Here is a 17,939-nt window from a genome sequence, read left to right as displayed (position 1 = left end):
TGGAAACTGAATGTTCTACAAAGTTGCAGCTATGGAAATTTCAGAACTTCTAAAATTGCTGCTATGGAAGCTGAATGTTCTACAAAGTTTTTCTGAGAAAACTGGGCATAATGCATGTGAGTAAAGTGTCGTCCCTGATTAGCCTGTGCAGTCTGCACAGGCTAATCAGGGACGACACTTTCCGCTTTTATGAGATTTTTCGATTAGATGAAGTCTCTTCTTAGCAAAAATCCAATTTTGGCGGAAAGTGTCGTCCCTGATAAGCCTATGCGGACTGCACAGGCTTATCTGGGACAACACTTTACGCACATGTATTATGCCCAGTTTTGTCAGAACGTGACTCAAATAACAGCCCTGATGACTCACTCATGTAACTGGGGACACTTGTTGAAAGTGATCTTTCTTATGATATACCTGTTACAAGGAAGAATTGACGTAACAGCACTTATCAATAGAGGAGTGACAAACACATTATGCAAATCTTAAACTGGTAAGTTATTTCAATTTGAAATTGTCAGAACTTGGATTGTGAAAAAAAATAATCTTAACAAATATGTTGAGCCAACGTCCTAAGTCAATGTCCAAGAAGTTCAGAATGCCAGTTTTTGAAAGTCAATTAAAGTCCTCAATCATTAAGATCCTGTTTTTCTGCTCCAACTTTTTGCTGACAAGGCTATTCTGTTAGTAAGGACAATAATAAACAGTCAAGCAGAAGTAGAGGGTAAGACAGGTAGAAAGCGAGCATATACACAATGCATCTAATATCAAGCTACAAGAACTGCTATCAAATAACTGTAGATGGATGCTGGGAAACACCAGTCACATAGCAAAAGTAGTAGAAGTAGTAATACACCCTAGTGAAAATATATTAAGTGTCCCAATCATTGTCTCAACTCCTCTTCAACAAGGTAAACATGGATAAAAAATCTAGAGGGCACAGCACATGTGCATGAACTCGCATGGATTACCTATCCTCAAAGCATCGAGCAAATCTCTGGGCGGCTCAATGTAAGGCCTTAATTTGTTCTCCTCCCAACCAAGGTTTATCCAGCTCTCCTTTTCTTTCATAATGTTCTGATGTGTGAAACAGAACGCATTAGTTCATAGTCTATTACCAGCAACAGTCTAGACACATAGACATGTCAGCCGTGGGGAGTATGGAACAATAATCTACATGCCTTAGTCTAAAGTGTCTGAACCATCCTTGAAACTGAGGACTTCTTTTAAGTTTTACTGAGCTCATAACTATATCAGAAACTCATTATTTATAACTGCAAAATTCTCAACATTGTTTACATTGGCACACACAATACTGTTCCATATTCCTCCTGCTAACTGCACACCCACTCATGGACAATCCCCACAGCTTACCTTGCACTAATATCACATGAAATCAGCGTGTTGGTGAGATGCAATCACACACCCCCCCCCTCCCAGATTGGCCAGCCCATGTGTGCGTGTGAACATATGAACAAGATGCGGTCTCTAAGCTGCACAGGGCCTGTGTGTGTGTGCACAATGAGCAGAGGTTCACTGGTCAGATCACAGCCCCCGCGTTGCCTGAGTGTATGGCGCTTTTGTATGGCGCTTTTTTTAATCAACCCTAGATAAAACCCTTTAAACTTGACCATACTCAGTTACTTGCCAATTTATAAATAATTGTTGTGCCAAATTCATAAAGGATTAACGCCTTCTTTTTTTTCTCTCTCCATGTTAGCATTTAGAGCAATTTTATTTTTATTAGAACACAGTCAAATGTTCTATATGCTGTCCCCAGATCAAAATTTCACATTGTGTCTACATGAATGACTATAAAGTGACAAAATGAGACATTCTGACCACCACAGCCTATACCTTAATACCCTACACCCGGCTAGGAGAAGGGCGCTGGCATGACCCAGTGACCGTTCACAAGGACTACAGTCAATGTTACCTATGCGGACAGGGTCTAATACGTTTGTGCTATTTTCTATAAACGGCCGCAGTTGTTCATCCTCCTCCATGCCTAAATTTATCCACTTCTCTCGCATAATTTGCTGTTGGACAAAAGAAAACAGATGCACACACCAGTGAAACATGGGTTAATGAGGATGATAAACAATAATGTTATACAAAAGTGATTTTGAAGTCCTTATGTTACAAAGTCACAAACATTTACATAAGGGATGGGAACAAATCCAGAAATCGTATTTAAATTTTTTAACTTCCTTTATCAAATAGATTCAAATCTTCCATTATTAACTCATTGATTCACCTTTCACTTAACCTTTCCATAGAATGGCATTGTTCCTAAATTATTGCTATTCCCATGTCATTAACTTTAAATTGCATATCGGCCATGTATGTATAACAGTGAAATTCAGATTTCCAATCAGAAACATTAGTGTTCACGTGAAGAAAACACACACACTGATTTAGATTTCAATTTCACATTTACTTCTTGTTCAAGGAAAGTGTTAGCTCTTGAAGAAAAGAGTTGCAAATTATATGTTGACATGTACAATGCCACATCTTAAGCATGAAAAGCATGGGTTGCATGTCGAATAAAAACTTTGTAGACCTCAGAAATATGAATCTTTTCTCTCTGTATAAAAGTGTTGTAATCCTTCACAACACTATTAGTATCTATAGATCAAATGATGGTAAGATGATATGTCCTCTTCAAAATGGGAACTTTTACAATGAAATGTTTCTTTTCTTGAGACTTGTTTGCACAAAAATTAAGTATGACTGTGCTGTTGTACAAATGTCTAATTTTGCACATTAGAGTTATTTTTGTTGTTATCAAATTTGACTATTCGAATCAGACTTTAATAAAAATATTCCGCCAGTTTTTCAAAAATCTCAGTATTTGTTCCCATCCTTAATTAACAAGGGCTGTTTGTAAAACATGCATGCCCCCCATATGGGCTGTCAGTTGTAGTGGCAGTAATTGTGTGAATACGTTTTTTGTCACTGTGACCTTGACCTTTGACCTAGTGACCTGAAAAATCAATAGGGGTCATCTGCCAGTCATGATCAATGTACCTATGAAGTTTCATGATCCTAGGCGTAAGCTTTCTTGAGTTATCATCCGAAAACAATTTTACTGTGTCGAGTCACCGTGACCTTGACCTTTGACCTAGTGACCTGAAAATCAATTGGGGTGATCTGCGAGTCATGATCAATGTACCTATGAAGTTTCATGATCCTAGGCGTAAGTGTTCTTGTGTTATTATCCGGAAACCATTTTTCTGTGTCAAGTCACCGTGACTTTTGACCTAGTGACCTGAAAATCAATAGGGATCATCTGCAAGTCATGATCAATGTACCTATGAAGTTTCATGATCCTAGACGTAAGCGTTCTTAAGTTATCATCCGGAAACCATTTTACTGGTTCTAGTCACCGTGACCTTGACCTTTGACCTGAAAATCAATAGGGGTCATCTGCGAGTCATAATTAATGTACCTATGAAGTTTCATGATTCTAGGCGTAAGCGTTCTTGAGTTATAATCCGGAGACCATTCGGTGGACGGACCGACAGACCGACTGACCTACCGACATGTGCAAAACAATATACCCCCTCTTCTTTGAAGGGGGGCATAAAAATGTACATGTTTTTCTACATATGATAATGTGAGTTCATTAATGACATGCTTTTGCGAAATACTGGTAATCTTGTAAACCAAAACATAATACCTCAGTAATTTTTGTTCAGTTTTTCTCAAGAATTTTCAAATAAAATCTCTGATTGTGAGGGGACTTTTTTGGTCAATACATCTATTTTTCAGAATGCAAATTGCCCCCCCCCCCCCTCAAAATCACTGATGTAATAATGAACACCTTAGCAATGTCACAACAATTTGGATTGATTTAAGAATGATCAAAACTGACTCCACCATTATGCAAGATACACCATTGATGGTCGAACTTAAACAATTCTTTTGAAACTCTATACATTTTGCATTAATAAGTGATAAATTTGTCTAAAAGAAAAAATACACTTTTAAACCATTCAGTTTCTTTCAAATCTTAATACAATTTACTGCATTTAGTGGTAAACAATATTAACAAAGATGACCATGTTTTATCTCATAATCTGTATCATACATGTACATGTAATCAACATGATATTGATGCTGACAATGATTATGATTACTGTATACAACTTATGATGAGGATACTGATGATGAATGCAAATTTCAACAACAATCTGCTGATATACACATCAACTATTTCTTAACGACTAATCACAAAAAGTGTATCACCAGAAATAAACATACATCACGGGTTTAAATCTGTCCCTCGAGAGCTTAATTTCAAACTAACCCATATGCACTTTCATACAAACATTAACCCATGACCTGATATAGTGGATCATCAATAACCTAAGGAATGTTAATTGATCAGTATAAATATATGAAAAGATTTTATGAATGACTTGATATACTTTAGCCCCGAGGTGTGTACCCTCAAAACAAGCCTCGCATTGTTGAGTGACTGCCAGTATGTAAACAGGTCAACTAAGTTATGAATGTGCTAAAATGAACTGAAGTAGTTGAAGTTTAATCCCAAGTAAACAGGTCACACTGTGTAACATTAAATCAGCCTCCATAAAAATGGTGTATGACTATAGCACACATAAGAGAATGCAAGACACTAAATAAATTTGGGTACATTGTGTGTTAAGAGCCAGCATTGATATTAACATGTTTTGGTAAAAAAGTGTTCTTACATGGAAATATATGTTGTTGTTTGGTATGTTTTCAAAATGTACACAATTAAATTATGAAATACAAACTCTAGTTTAGTCATTAATCATCAAAAAAAAAGATGAAAATAACAACTAATTATGTAAGTACCATTAAGAGTTGTCAATCAAAAACCCACCAACCTGGATGTTAAATTAATCAACCCCTGAACAAAACATGGATGGAGCACATTAAAAAAGTAGTGAATATGAAATGATGATTATAGCAGATATGTAACCTGTTAAGAGAAACTGCATTAGAAATTCTTAAGCAGGGAATGCAATGTTATATTAAACTGGCAATGGTGAAACTATTGTATCTCATACCAAAAATGTTGTCAGATACCGTAGTTTCACACTCACATCTTATTTCAGTTGCTAAATATTCAATGCATACTCTGTTTGGCAAAGCCAATTTTCATATAAAATGAACAAAAATTAATACTTGAATTGCATATCCAAAATACTCATTCACTACTAGCAAACATAAGTTCAAAAACAATGTTTTAATAATTTGCATTATAAAAACAGATATGAAATGTTAATACCTTGACTTTACAAAATATATCTTTCTGAAGATAGTAGTCACAGAAGAACATGCATGTAATTCTCTCATAAACTGGTCCTGTCAAGTGTAGATGCTTTATACCTCATACAATGTGTTAACAAGTTCTTTATCAACTTTTGTCATTAAAACAATAAAAAAGCTCACCTCTAAACTGGCTCTTTTTGTTGGATTTAACACTAAAAAACGTTTCAACAAACTTTCACAGTCAGTTGACATGTAAAAAGGAATTCTATATTTTCCACGTAAAACCCGTTCTCTCAATTCCTGAAAAAGAAAAATAATCAATATGTACCGCATGAAAATAAACCATATATCCTTAAGGATCCAACATATATATGTGCAAGATTGCAGTTTAAGAGCTATTCCTGATTACTGCCCCTCTGTAAGGGAGCCTTTCTGTAAGTCCCCTAAAAAAGGACCTCATAATACTATGACTCTTCAACATAATTAACTAAAAATCTTACCATCAACCAAGAATAGCATCCTTCGATTCATTTTTTCTTAAATACTAATGGAAAAGCACCAATTAAATAAGAATGTTTTTACCAACATAAAACTGTCAATTTGTATTAAATCTGATTAATGCCCGAAATATTCAGTGTTTCACTATTATTAGTTTTTAATTGGCAATCATACTTGAGATTAAAATTCCTGACGCAACCATAATCAAATCAAACTTGCTTCTAAGACACCAATAATTTCAATAGTTATATGGACTTTGTTTAGGGAAAACTGGTCTTAATGTATGAGGGTAAAGTAAAGTCCCAGATTAGCCTGTGCAGTCTGCACAGGCTTATCAGGGACATCACTTTCTGCCTAAACAGATTTAGACTAGACATCCTTAAAATGAAAAATTCCATAAAAGCAGAAAAAGTTGTCCATGATGAGTTTGAGCAGACTGCACAGGCTAATATACCAGGACACTTTGTGCACATGCATTAAGGCCAGTTTGAGCAGACTGCACAGGCTAATATATGAGGACACTTTGTGCACATGCATTAAGGCCAGTTTTTTTTTTATTGTGGCTCATATAGAGCTGTGCATGCACAACTCTTTCTGGGTATAATTGCTGGTTCTCACCTTCAAATTTTGGCCATCAAATGGTAGAGATCCACTGACTAGTGTATAGAGTATGACCCCTAAGCTCCATACATCCACCTCTGGACCATCATACTTCTTCCCTGCAAACAAACAACATTCAAAGACATAACATGTTTTCGTTTTGGGGTCGGCATAAAAGTACATTGAACAAACATAAGCCTAATCAAGATTAAAAACCCATCAAACAGGTTCTGTGCTTTAAGTTGTTTCTTGCTTAGAGGAAAAACATGCACTTCAGTCAGCAAGTGCAGTCCCCATAAGGACAATGTATAATATTACCATGCAAAAGAATGCAAAGAGTAATCATAATAAATGTTCTTGAAATCATGTGAAGCCTGTTTATGCAAATTGAATTTTTTGAAGCTTCTAAATGCGTTTTAAAAATCCCTTTTAAAACATTTACACTTCAATCAACCAGATATCATAATGAAAATGTTCCTTTTGAGGGGAATAAGGGCATATCCCATTTTATTATATGCATTTCAGTGGAACATATTTTTTGACGAAAGAAAATTAACTGTAAAAAGTATAAGATTTTACATTTTTCATCATGTGAAAATATTAGAAGAATTGCCATATTTTCCTATCAATTACATTTGTTTACCAGTGTAAGTTATTTCCTGATAAATGAAAATGTGTTTGAATATTCATCAACATGGTTATGAGCAAACATCCATGAAAAATATCAACTGAAATATTTGTTTGGCTACAACTGTGCATATATACCACTTTTTAACACCATACTCATTTATGATGCTGTTACCATATATTATGATGATGTTATTATACACAAACATATGATGTTAAAGGTTGTTTCACAATTTTATTTTATTGTTCTAAAATATAGACTTAAAACAAAATATGTTGCTTTCAGTGTATGATAAAATATTTATTTTAAACAATTTAATGTTTTCTTTTACAACCGTCAGTGAAATAACATTCGATTATACACTGAAATTAATAAATAACCTCTTTACTTCCGCACCCACTTTAAAAATGTCAATATTATTTCTGTCTCATGGCCAATGTTTAAACACCATTATATAATAATACTATTATCTTTCAGATGACAACCCTTTATTTATCAGGGATGTTTTTGTACCTTGCTTTAATTATATGTAAAACACATAATTATTATGTTTACGTTCGTAATAAGCATGTCTAGATTTTGTAATAAAACATGTTTAGATAAATTAAACTTTCTTAGTCAAAAACTATTTGGTAATCTATTAAATATGAACGTTAATGAAAATTCTTATTCTATCAGGAATGCTTTGTACCTTGTTTTGATTATATGTTAAACACATATTATGTTTTTGTTGTAATAAACATGTGTAGATGTAGATTTTTTTATCAGGGATGTTTTTGTACTTAGCTTTAACTATATGTTAAACACATAATTATTATGTTTTTGTTTGTAATAAGCATGTGTAGATGTAAATTTTGCAAAAAAAACATGTTTAGATAAATTTAACTTCCTTGTCAAAACCTATTTAGTTATATATAAAATATGAATGTTAATGAAAATTCTTATTCTATCAGGGATATTTTTGTACCTGGTTTTATTAACATGTTAAACACATATGTTTTTTTGTTGTAGTAAGCATGTGTAGATGTAGATTTTATAAAAAAAAATATGTCTAGATAAACTTAGCTCTTATTTTTATTTTATTGCATAATGTTTTAAATATTAAAATAAAAAAATTCTGAAAAGCATGCAGAATTAAATGACCATCAAAATCTATTGCATTCAGGTTTGTTTGTGTGAATCATGAAGATTTTTTTGTCACTCTTCCCTTTTAATGTTCACCATAAGGAATACACCACCAAAATAATATCATGTAAACAAATCTACATATGTTGTAAAATTATGTATTTTTGATGTAAATAAGTCCATATGTTTGATTGTAACCACAATCATTCATTATACATTAAGCCTCCTTTTGTACATTTTGTTCTTTTGTTCATATATTATATGTTTGTGTTGAATTTGCTGAATTGTTTGTGCTCCAAAATGCAGAATTTAAAAGTTATGATTATTGTATTTTATACATTATGCAAAGATACCTGTTTTATGATTCATATGTTAAAGCACTTTTGTCATTGGTATAACCATGGATAATCTAAAATTAATCTCATACAACTGTAGGGGCCTAAATAACACTAAAAAACGTAGAGATGTCTTTGATTTTTTAAAAACAAAACAAGCACACATTTATTGTCTCCAAGACTGTCATTTTACTCCTGATATGAAAAATAGAATATATTCAGAATGGGATGGAGACTGTTTTTTTAGTTTTGGGCAATCAAATTCAAGAGGAATTTGCGTTTTGTTTAAAAAAAACTTACCAATCACAGTGAATAAAATTGAAAATGACTCTCTTGGAAACTACTTACTTTTAGATTTGACATATATGACAAACAGTTTTACCTTATGTACATTATACGGGCCCAATAAAGATACGCCCACTTTTTTTACAGACCTCTTTAAAAAAATAACAGATTTTAATACTGATAAATATATAATATGTGGAGACTTTAATTGTGTATTAGATGTAAACTTGGATTATCAAAATTATGCATCCATTAACAATAATAAAAATGCAAGAAATACACTGCAATCTATTATAAGAGATAACAATATAATTGATACTTTCAGATATCTAAATGGCACTATCCAACAATATACATGGAGACGGTTAACACCATTACAACAGGCTAGACTTGATTTTTTCCTTACTTCAAATAATCTGTCATCCAAAATTAGAAAATCTACTATTGATTCATGTTATAAGTCAGATCATTCCATCATTGACCTAGAAATAATTTTTGAGGATGTAGCACATGGAAAAGGGCTATGGAAATTCAACAATTCACTCTTAAAGGACATTGACTATTTAAACTGCATTAATACTTTGATAGAAAATATTAAACTACAGTACTGTATACCTATCTACAACATAGAAAACATAGAAAATATTCACAATAGCACCATACAGTTTGTCATCAATGACCAATTATTTCTTGAAACATTACTTATGGAAATAAGAGGAAAAACTATTTCTTTTTCATCATATAAAGCTAAACAGAACAAAAACCATGAATCAAATCTAATTAAGAAAATTGATATACTTCAAAAATCATTAACTGAAACTAATTCTGACCAACTCCGTGAGCTACAAAATGAATTAGAAAATGTGAGGGAAAGTAAACTTAAAGGATCTCTTATTCGTTCTAGAGCTAAATGGATGGAAGATGGAGAAAAACCCACAAAATACTTTTGCTCGCTCGAATCTAATCATTATACAAATAAGTCTATACCTTTTATTGAATTAGAAAACGGGGCTAAGTTAACAGAGCAAAACGATATTTTAAAAGAAGCTGTTTCATTTTATAAAACATTATACAATAAAAATGACAACGAAATAAAATACGATATTAATGCTGATCTATGTAATATTAATATACCTAAATTAAATAAAGTGCAATCTGACTCATTAGAAGGACTGCTGAATATTGAAGAAGTATCAATAACACTTAAAAATATGAAACATGATAAAAGTCCAGGTTCTGATGGATTCACTGCGGAATTCTTTAAGGTTTTTTGGAGTAAGTTAGGCCACTTCATAGTGAGAAGTCTAAATTATGCTTTTATTACAAATTCCTTGTCCATAACACAAAAACATGGAATTATTACTTGTGTTCCAAAAGAAAACAAACCGAGATGTTACCTGAAAAACTTACGACCATTGACATTATTAAATGTAGTTTACAAACTAGCATCGGGTTCCATTTCAAATAGATTAAAGACAGTACTTGATATTTTAATTTCCAAAGATCAGACAGGTTTCATTAAAGGTCGATTTATTGGTGAAAACACCAGATAACTTTACGATATATTGAAATATGCTGAAGATAATAATTTACCTGGGTTACTTATGACAATCGACTTTGAAAAAGCGTTCGATACTTTGTCCTTCCAGTTTATAGAAACAACTATTAGATTTTTTAATTTCGGACCAATGTTTCAAAAATGGATATTTATGTTCTTGTATAATACCATGGCCTCCATACAAATAAATGGATTCTTGTCAGATACTTTTTGTATAGAAAGGGGATGTCGTCAAGGAGACCCAATCAGCGCTTACATTTTTATTATTTGTGCAGAAATTCTTGCTATTAAAATAAGGGAAAGCAAAGAAATTAAAGGTATAACTATAAATGACCTACAATATAAAATATCACAATTTGCGGATGATACATCTTTATTTCTGGACGGATCAGAATCATCTCTTAATTCTACATTAGATATGCTTCATGAATTTTCATTATACTCTGGACTTAACATAAACTATGAAAAAACTAATTTAATTTGGATAGGCTCTATGAAATATAGTACTAGATCAATAAAAACTAAATACAAACTGACATGGGGAGCTACTACCTTTAAGGTTCTTGGAATAATGTTTGATATTAATTTAGACAAAATGGTAATGACAAATTTTGAAAACAAAATCGAAAGTATTAAAAGATCAATAAGTCATTGGAATCGCAGAAATATTACTCCTCTAGGAAAGATAACCATTGTTAAATCATTATTTCTACCTTTACTTATTCATCTATTTGTATCACTACCAACTCCAAGCGTAGACACTATGAAAACAATAAATCAATACTTTTATGACTTCATTTGGGCAGGACCGAGCAAAATTAAAAAAACAGTAATTGTTAAAGATTATAATGAAGGTGGATTAAATATGATAGATATATGTTCTTTTGAAAATTACATGAAAATAACATGGCTTAAAAGAATAGTGTCAGGAGAAGGAAATTGTTATGCACTGGCTAAATCGTTAATAGATTTTAAAATATTATTCAATACTGGTAAAATGTATGCCGAAAAAATATGTTTACACTTGAGAAATAAATTTTGGCTTGATGTTTTGAAAAACTATATATTGTATATTGAAAAGCTGCCAATATTAAATTGTGATGATATTTTAGATATGCCTCTTTTTTATAATCATAATTTTAAAATTAGCAATAGCTTTATCTATATTAAATGTCTATATGAAAGAGGCATTCGGTTTGTGAGAGACATAATGATAGAAAGAAACTGCTTCATTTCCAAAGAATCTTTGGATACACAACTTGGAACAAATGTAAACTTCCTATTGTACCAAGGATTAATAAACGTAATAAAGAAATACATTGACAAATTTGAAGACCTGCCAAATTTTGACAAAAACACTAAAGGACCCATATTACCAACTTACATAAAAAAAATATTAACCAGTCCGAAAGAAGAGAAACATATTTATAAAACATTAATTCAAAACAATGACATTCCAGCTTGTAACACTAAATGGAACTCAGAATTTTTAAATATTGATTGGAAAAAAGTGCATGGACTTGTTTTCAATCTAACTAAGGAAACATATATCAGATGGCTCCAGTACAGAATAGTCCACAGAATATTGGGAACAAAATCCCTAATGTTCAAAATGAAAATTGCTACAAATAATCTATGTACATTCTGTAATTTGGAAGTTGAAAATATAATTCACTTGTTCTGGAACTGTCCATATACCCAAGAAATTATTAAATTTGTTGTTGATATTGTTCGTAGAAGTAGACCAAGCATACATATTCCCATTACATGTCAGGATCTAGTACTTGGAATTATTAATCCAAAAATGAATGATTTAAATATAGTTTGCCTAGAGCTTAAACGGTATATCTTTCATTGTCAAAGAAAAAACAGAATCCCCTCAAAGTACGGACTTGTAAACAGAATGAAACAAACTTTTGAAATTTACAAAAGCACAATTAAATCAGATGAAGAATTAAAAATATGGTCCCTTGTGAAAATATTTACTGACATCACATATAATGACATAACTAACCATAACACATAATTCAACTAATACATATGAATTTGTTTTGTTGTTCTTGTAAACTCTGCATTATCAGCTTGCGTATATAATGCAATTCAGCACCCATACTAATTTTTTTTTTTTTCTAATGTGCAATTTTTTATGTTAAATGATATGTACATACTTATATTCAACACTAATTTAGTTTGTATTGAACAAACTAGTGTATGTTGTTGTTGTTACATACTTGTACTATAACTCAATTATAATTGTATATGAATGTATGTTTGAATTTAATTACCAAATTGCTATAAAAAAAAAAAAAAAAAAAAAAAAAAAAAAAAAAAAAAAAAAAAAAAAAAAAAAAAAAAAAAAAAAAAAAAAAAAAAAAAAAAAAAAAAAAAAAAAAAAAAAAAATTATCTTTCAGAAACAAGTTTGTAATCTGTACTGACGTAAGTTAATTTGTTCAATGTTTCAACTGAAGAGCAATGCCTTTAAAGCAAAGTGACCTTCACATTTGAAGCAAAATCTTGTGAATTGTTTTGTACAAGCTGCAAGTGTTTTCATGGTTTCAATTTCAGTAATATTTATTATACTCAAACTGCAAATAAATGTTAACAAAAAATAAATTTACTCGAGACTAATAACTTCAGACTCGTATAACTCCCAATAGACATGTAAACAACACTGCAACCATCCATTAGAATACAACATCTGTAATGTCACCAAAGGACTGAAATATGACTGTCAAGGCAAGCTATTTGTAGCACCATGAAAGACCATCATTGCAAATACTGTGTCAGCTGCAATTAGATCATGCCTAAAATTAATATCAAAGTCGAAGTTGTAAAGGCAAAAAGACCATAAAATAGCATGAAATAACAACAAGGAACATATCTAGGGGTTGTTGTAAAATTACCTTATCTGATAAAGAAATGGCAAAGATATACATGAATTTCCTGCTCATCCACTGATATGTTCTTCGCACTAGTAGACCCAATTTAACCGCCAATAAATCCTAGACTGGTTCTCACTGGGAGACCATACACCCACAACACTAACAGACTGGTTTCTTGTCAGGCTTGTAGCAGAAACAAGGACCCTTACTGGGTAGCAGACAGAGACCTGAGAGGTGTGGAGGATATGCTCTCGGTAATGTGGGGAAAATTATTATTTATTACCTACATTATTTAAATGCTCATCATTACTATGCTTTTTTTTTATTCAAAATATTTGCTTTGTTTCTTCTATTGAAGTAAGTCAAAAAAGATATTTCATAAAATCATAAAAATATTGACTTAATTGAGAGAGACAAAGCATTAGGTAAACTGTGTTTGTTATCCTTTTTGCCATGACCAAAAAATGCAAGTCCCCAATTGAACAGGTCTGTGGAATTTTACAATCCTGTTATAAGAAAAAAACAAAGCACACACCAATCCACATTCCTTGCAGATTATCAAATGTTGTGATTGAACTTTCATTGATTTACTATTTCAGGTAAGCATAAGAATGTTTGCAGTAGTGGGTGGTGATTGTCAACCTACCCTGGAACAGTTCGGGGGCAGCGTACGGTGGACTCCCGCAGAAAGTGTCCAGCTTGTTACCGGGCACAAACTCGTTGCTGAAGCCAAAGTCTGCTATCTTGATGTTCATATCAGCATCCAGAAGCAGATTCTCAGCCTGGAAATCAACAAGATCTTAGTATTCTCATCTGCCCACAAATGACAACTCACTCAATACGCAAGGAAAATAAGGCTATGTGCATTTGCTAAAGATCAGCATGTCACAGCGTACTCACAGTTCTGGGATAATAGGGCCTGCGTCTCTACCAGTGGAAATATTAAGAATATTTGTTTGTTTACTTAAAATAACAAATATCTCATTCATCATAATCAAGAAACCGTCGGAGACGGGTGATGCTCCCCACATTTGTTTTTTGTCACAATATTGCACTATATATTCAGATAAAAGGAAACGTCTTGAGGGCACAGTAGTTGGGGGGACAAGAATTTTTTTATAGAAAATTTCAAAGGGCCATAACTCTGTGAAAAATCATCCGACCAGAACACGCTGATATTGTGCACATCTCCTGTTGGTAGTGAAGCTTCCCATAAAGTTTCATTGAATTCCGGTCATTAGTTGCTGGGAAATAGCCCGGACAAGAATTGCACTATATGTACAGTTAATGGAAAATTTCAAAGGGCCATAACTCTGAGAAAAATCATCCGACCAGAACCCCCTGATAATATGCACATCTCCTCTTGGTAGTGAAGCTTTCCATAAAGTTTCATTGAATTCCGGTCATTAGTTGCTGAGAAATAGCCCGGACAAGAATTGCACTATATGTACAGTTAATGGAAAATTTCAAAGGGCCATAACTCTGTGAAAAATCATCCGACCAAAACCCGCTGATAATATGCACATCTCCTCTTGGTAGTGACGCTTCCCATAAAGTTTTATTGAAATCCTGTCATTAGTTGCTGAGAAATAGCGCGGACAAAAATTGTGCACGGACGGACAGACGAAATGGCGACTATATGCTCCCCCCAAAATAAATTTTGGGGGAGGATAAAAAATAATAATTAAATCCTTTTCAAAGGAAACACAGGCAATTCATTTAGTTTTCAAAGATGGCTTTTGTGTTTGCAATATTGGCTAGTGAAAATAGCCACTAACTTCTACCCCAAAAATGACCAAACTATGCCCTACATGTCAGGATCTGGGAATGGAGGAGTAAGATTACTGTTGGAGTGGTTAGACATGTTATCATCTTTGCAAACTAGAGCTTTGTCACATAAAATTGTGACCAAGTACACTGCTGTGTCAGCTAAGTTCAGTGGCAAATAACTCAGGAAGGTGATGACATAATAATTATAAGTGCCAATTTATACTCTTGAGAAATGTGGAGGTAGTTTTCCCCACAACCTTACAACACTTTAACCAATTAACAGAGTGACTTTCAAATGCCCCTTCCATGAAGGGTAAAAATCATAATCAAAAGTTGTGACCAGGCGTTCATTTTCACAAATGTGTGCCTCTGCCTTTTGATATGGTGTACCTGGTTCAACCAGGATGTGTGTGCTTGGGGGTAAAGTATCATCAGCACTGGCTAATCAGAGACTTGCTTATCAGGGACGACTGCCCTTTCTGCCTAGAATACTCTTACATTTTGAAGAAACTTCTTTAAACAAAAAAATTCCATACAAGGGGAAAGTGTTGTCCCTGACTAGCCATTGCAGACTTAACAGGCTAATCTGGAACAATACCCAAATACATCTAGCCTGTTTTTCCCAGAGCACAGCTCACTTCTGTATAAGATACACCAGTGTCTCACACCCCAGTGTCTCACACCCCAGTGTCTCACACCCCAGTGTCTCACATCCCAGTGTCTCACACCCCAGTGTCTCACACCCCAGTGTCTCACACCCCAGTGTCTCACACCCCAGTGTCTCACATCCCAGTGCCTCACATCCCAGTGTCTCACACCGCAGCGTCTCACACCCCAGTGTGTCACACTTAAAGACTCACCTTCAGATCTCTGTGTACAATGTTCTTCTGGTGACAATACTGAACGGCTGATATGATCTGAAATGCACATAATAATAAGTCAGAAATAGTCATGGCTTCAGTATAAATACCGGTAAAACAATGAAACATGTACTGTATGATGAGCTGATTTTCTAACAAATTGATCATTCAATTTAGTAACCACAAATAACATGATAATGATTTTTCGAACAATGGCATTTTTTGTTTTGCCACCCATAAATTTGTATTAAATTTTGTATTCATAATTTAATTTAAGTTGTGATAATATTCTTTTAATTCATCTTTTATTATCCCAGGACAAACAAAACCAACCCCCAGTTATTCAGAATCTTAAATGATTGTGCATAGGAAATGCTCCACATAGTGTCAAGTAAACTGTGGCAAGATTTTTGTTATTGTGCCTCCTAACAATTGATGATAATTTTGCATAAGAGATTCAGTGCACAGCTGATTGATTTTGCTATAAGAACCTTACTAAGGGCGCCATTGTTTATTTTTTTACCAATTTAGGAATGTTTTTTGGGGCCCTTTGGATTGTTAAAAAAATCCATTTGACTACAAATAGGAAGTGGTTGTTTTTTTGCAAACAAATACTTAAGTATTGAAAGTAAGTGTTTTCAATATTATATTATACTTAGGTTCAGCTAATTGAGCTAGATGCGATATGGCATCCTTCAATTGGGAATTTTAGGAAGTCTTTGGGGGAAAAAAGTACTTTTTGTAATAGGGAATGAGGCCAGATTTTGGTCCCAAATTTGACAAAAAACAACAACACTGGGCACAAACAGCCAATAAAAAAACAAAGCATCAATGACTGAAAATACAATTGATATTAAAATTTCATGTTTTTGTTAACAACAAATTTATGCTTTTTGGGGGTTAACGTTTATTTTTCACTTTACAGGAGGATCTAAATAAATCATTAAAAGTGAACTGTGATTATCATTAAAAAGGTCCAAGAAGAAATTACATATAATTTTAATTTAGGTTCCTAAACTTCATTATTTTCCATTATTCTGTTGCAATGTGCAATGTAACTTCATCAAAGCTATGTTACATATCCAACTAATTTACACAACCCAACAACAAGTGTGTCTGACATTATAACAAGTGTGTCTGACATTATAACAAGTGTGTCTGACATTATAACAAGTGTGTCTGACATTTTCAGGCTCCACATTTTTTGCTCAAGATACAGTACACAGCAGCACTGTTAAATGGAAACTGGAACAAACACACACAGTCATACTCTACCTATAAACTTGGAGATCAATACAAAGAGCTTTTTATGATTTGTACAAGCTTCCTCAGAAAGACTCCTGTTGATAAAACTAGGTCTGCTTTCCCAATGAAGTGCTTGCTAAGCTAGGATTTAATGAACAGCAGGCAGGGATATATCAGAATCAAATGTGCTAACTATATTAGCATCTACAGGCAGAATTCTCCTAGTTTCAGTATATATCATGTTATAAGCCATGATAAGTATGTGTTCACACAGAAAAACATCCCAAATCCCAGCACCAATCAAATACCTTATGGAAAATCAAGGGTTTTTATGTTTCTAAATAGCTGAAGTTACCAGGAATCTATAGCTATCTACTGGACATATCATATCTTGTCACAATACACCTAGACTACTTGCTTGCATTACTTGGTAAAACATTTACCTGAGGAAAGGAGAACTTATACATTTAATTAAATATTAAACTATATTAGTACTCAACAACAAAGGATTCTGATTTTTTGTTACTTACAACTCAGATATTCATTTATAAATAACTATAATACTTCACTTTGTCTTTTATTGATATACATATTGAGTCCACTAAGCAAGATGCAATGAATGTAAATAACTTGGACAACAGCATGATTGGATACCTTGTGCAAAAAGTCTGCTCTAAAGATTGATGTTATAAACAACCATTAAGGTTGATAGCTTCTTGTTTGGCAAGATATTTACTTTAGCTTAGGCAATGTTCTTACACTATTTTCCTGCAGTAAAGAACATCAGGGAAGTAAACAGACTTCATGTCAGGGAATAATGAATCAATTACGTTAGAGCAGACACAGATGCTGCATTTATACCTCCAACATGCAGTTAATGAGATTTTAAA

At 33.1% G+C, this 17,939-nt stretch overlaps 1 protein-coding gene across 8 annotated transcripts in view; it reads right to left on the bottom strand.

Moving 5' to 3' along the window:
* Positions 1 to 17,939, bottom strand: part of LOC127872792 (MAP/microtubule affinity-regulating kinase 3-like) — an 88,802-nt gene that overhangs the window by 35,949 nt on the left and 34,914 nt on the right. For all 8 annotated transcript variants that reach the window (XM_052416186.1, XM_052416188.1, XM_052416187.1 and 5 more), the window contains 5 exons: positions 15,805 to 15,861; positions 13,821 to 13,956; positions 6,379 to 6,479; positions 5,443 to 5,562; positions 1,934 to 2,036 (listed from right to left, as the gene is read on the bottom strand). In XM_052416186.1, coding sequence (XP_052272146.1) covers positions 1,934 to 2,036; positions 5,443 to 5,562; positions 6,379 to 6,479; positions 13,821 to 13,956; positions 15,805 to 15,861 — 517 coding nt within the window. The remainder of the gene's footprint in view (positions 1 to 1,933; positions 2,037 to 5,442; positions 5,563 to 6,378; positions 6,480 to 13,820; positions 13,957 to 15,804; positions 15,862 to 17,939) is intronic.

The sequence above is a fragment of the Dreissena polymorpha genome, chromosome 3, assembly GCF_020536995.1.
Source record: "Dreissena polymorpha isolate Duluth1 chromosome 3, UMN_Dpol_1.0, whole genome shotgun sequence".
NCBI lineage: Eukaryota > Metazoa > Mollusca > Bivalvia > Myida > Dreissenidae > Dreissena > Dreissena polymorpha.
Note: the sequence above shows the minus strand (reverse complement) of the source record. Positions and strands in the feature narration are given on the sequence as shown.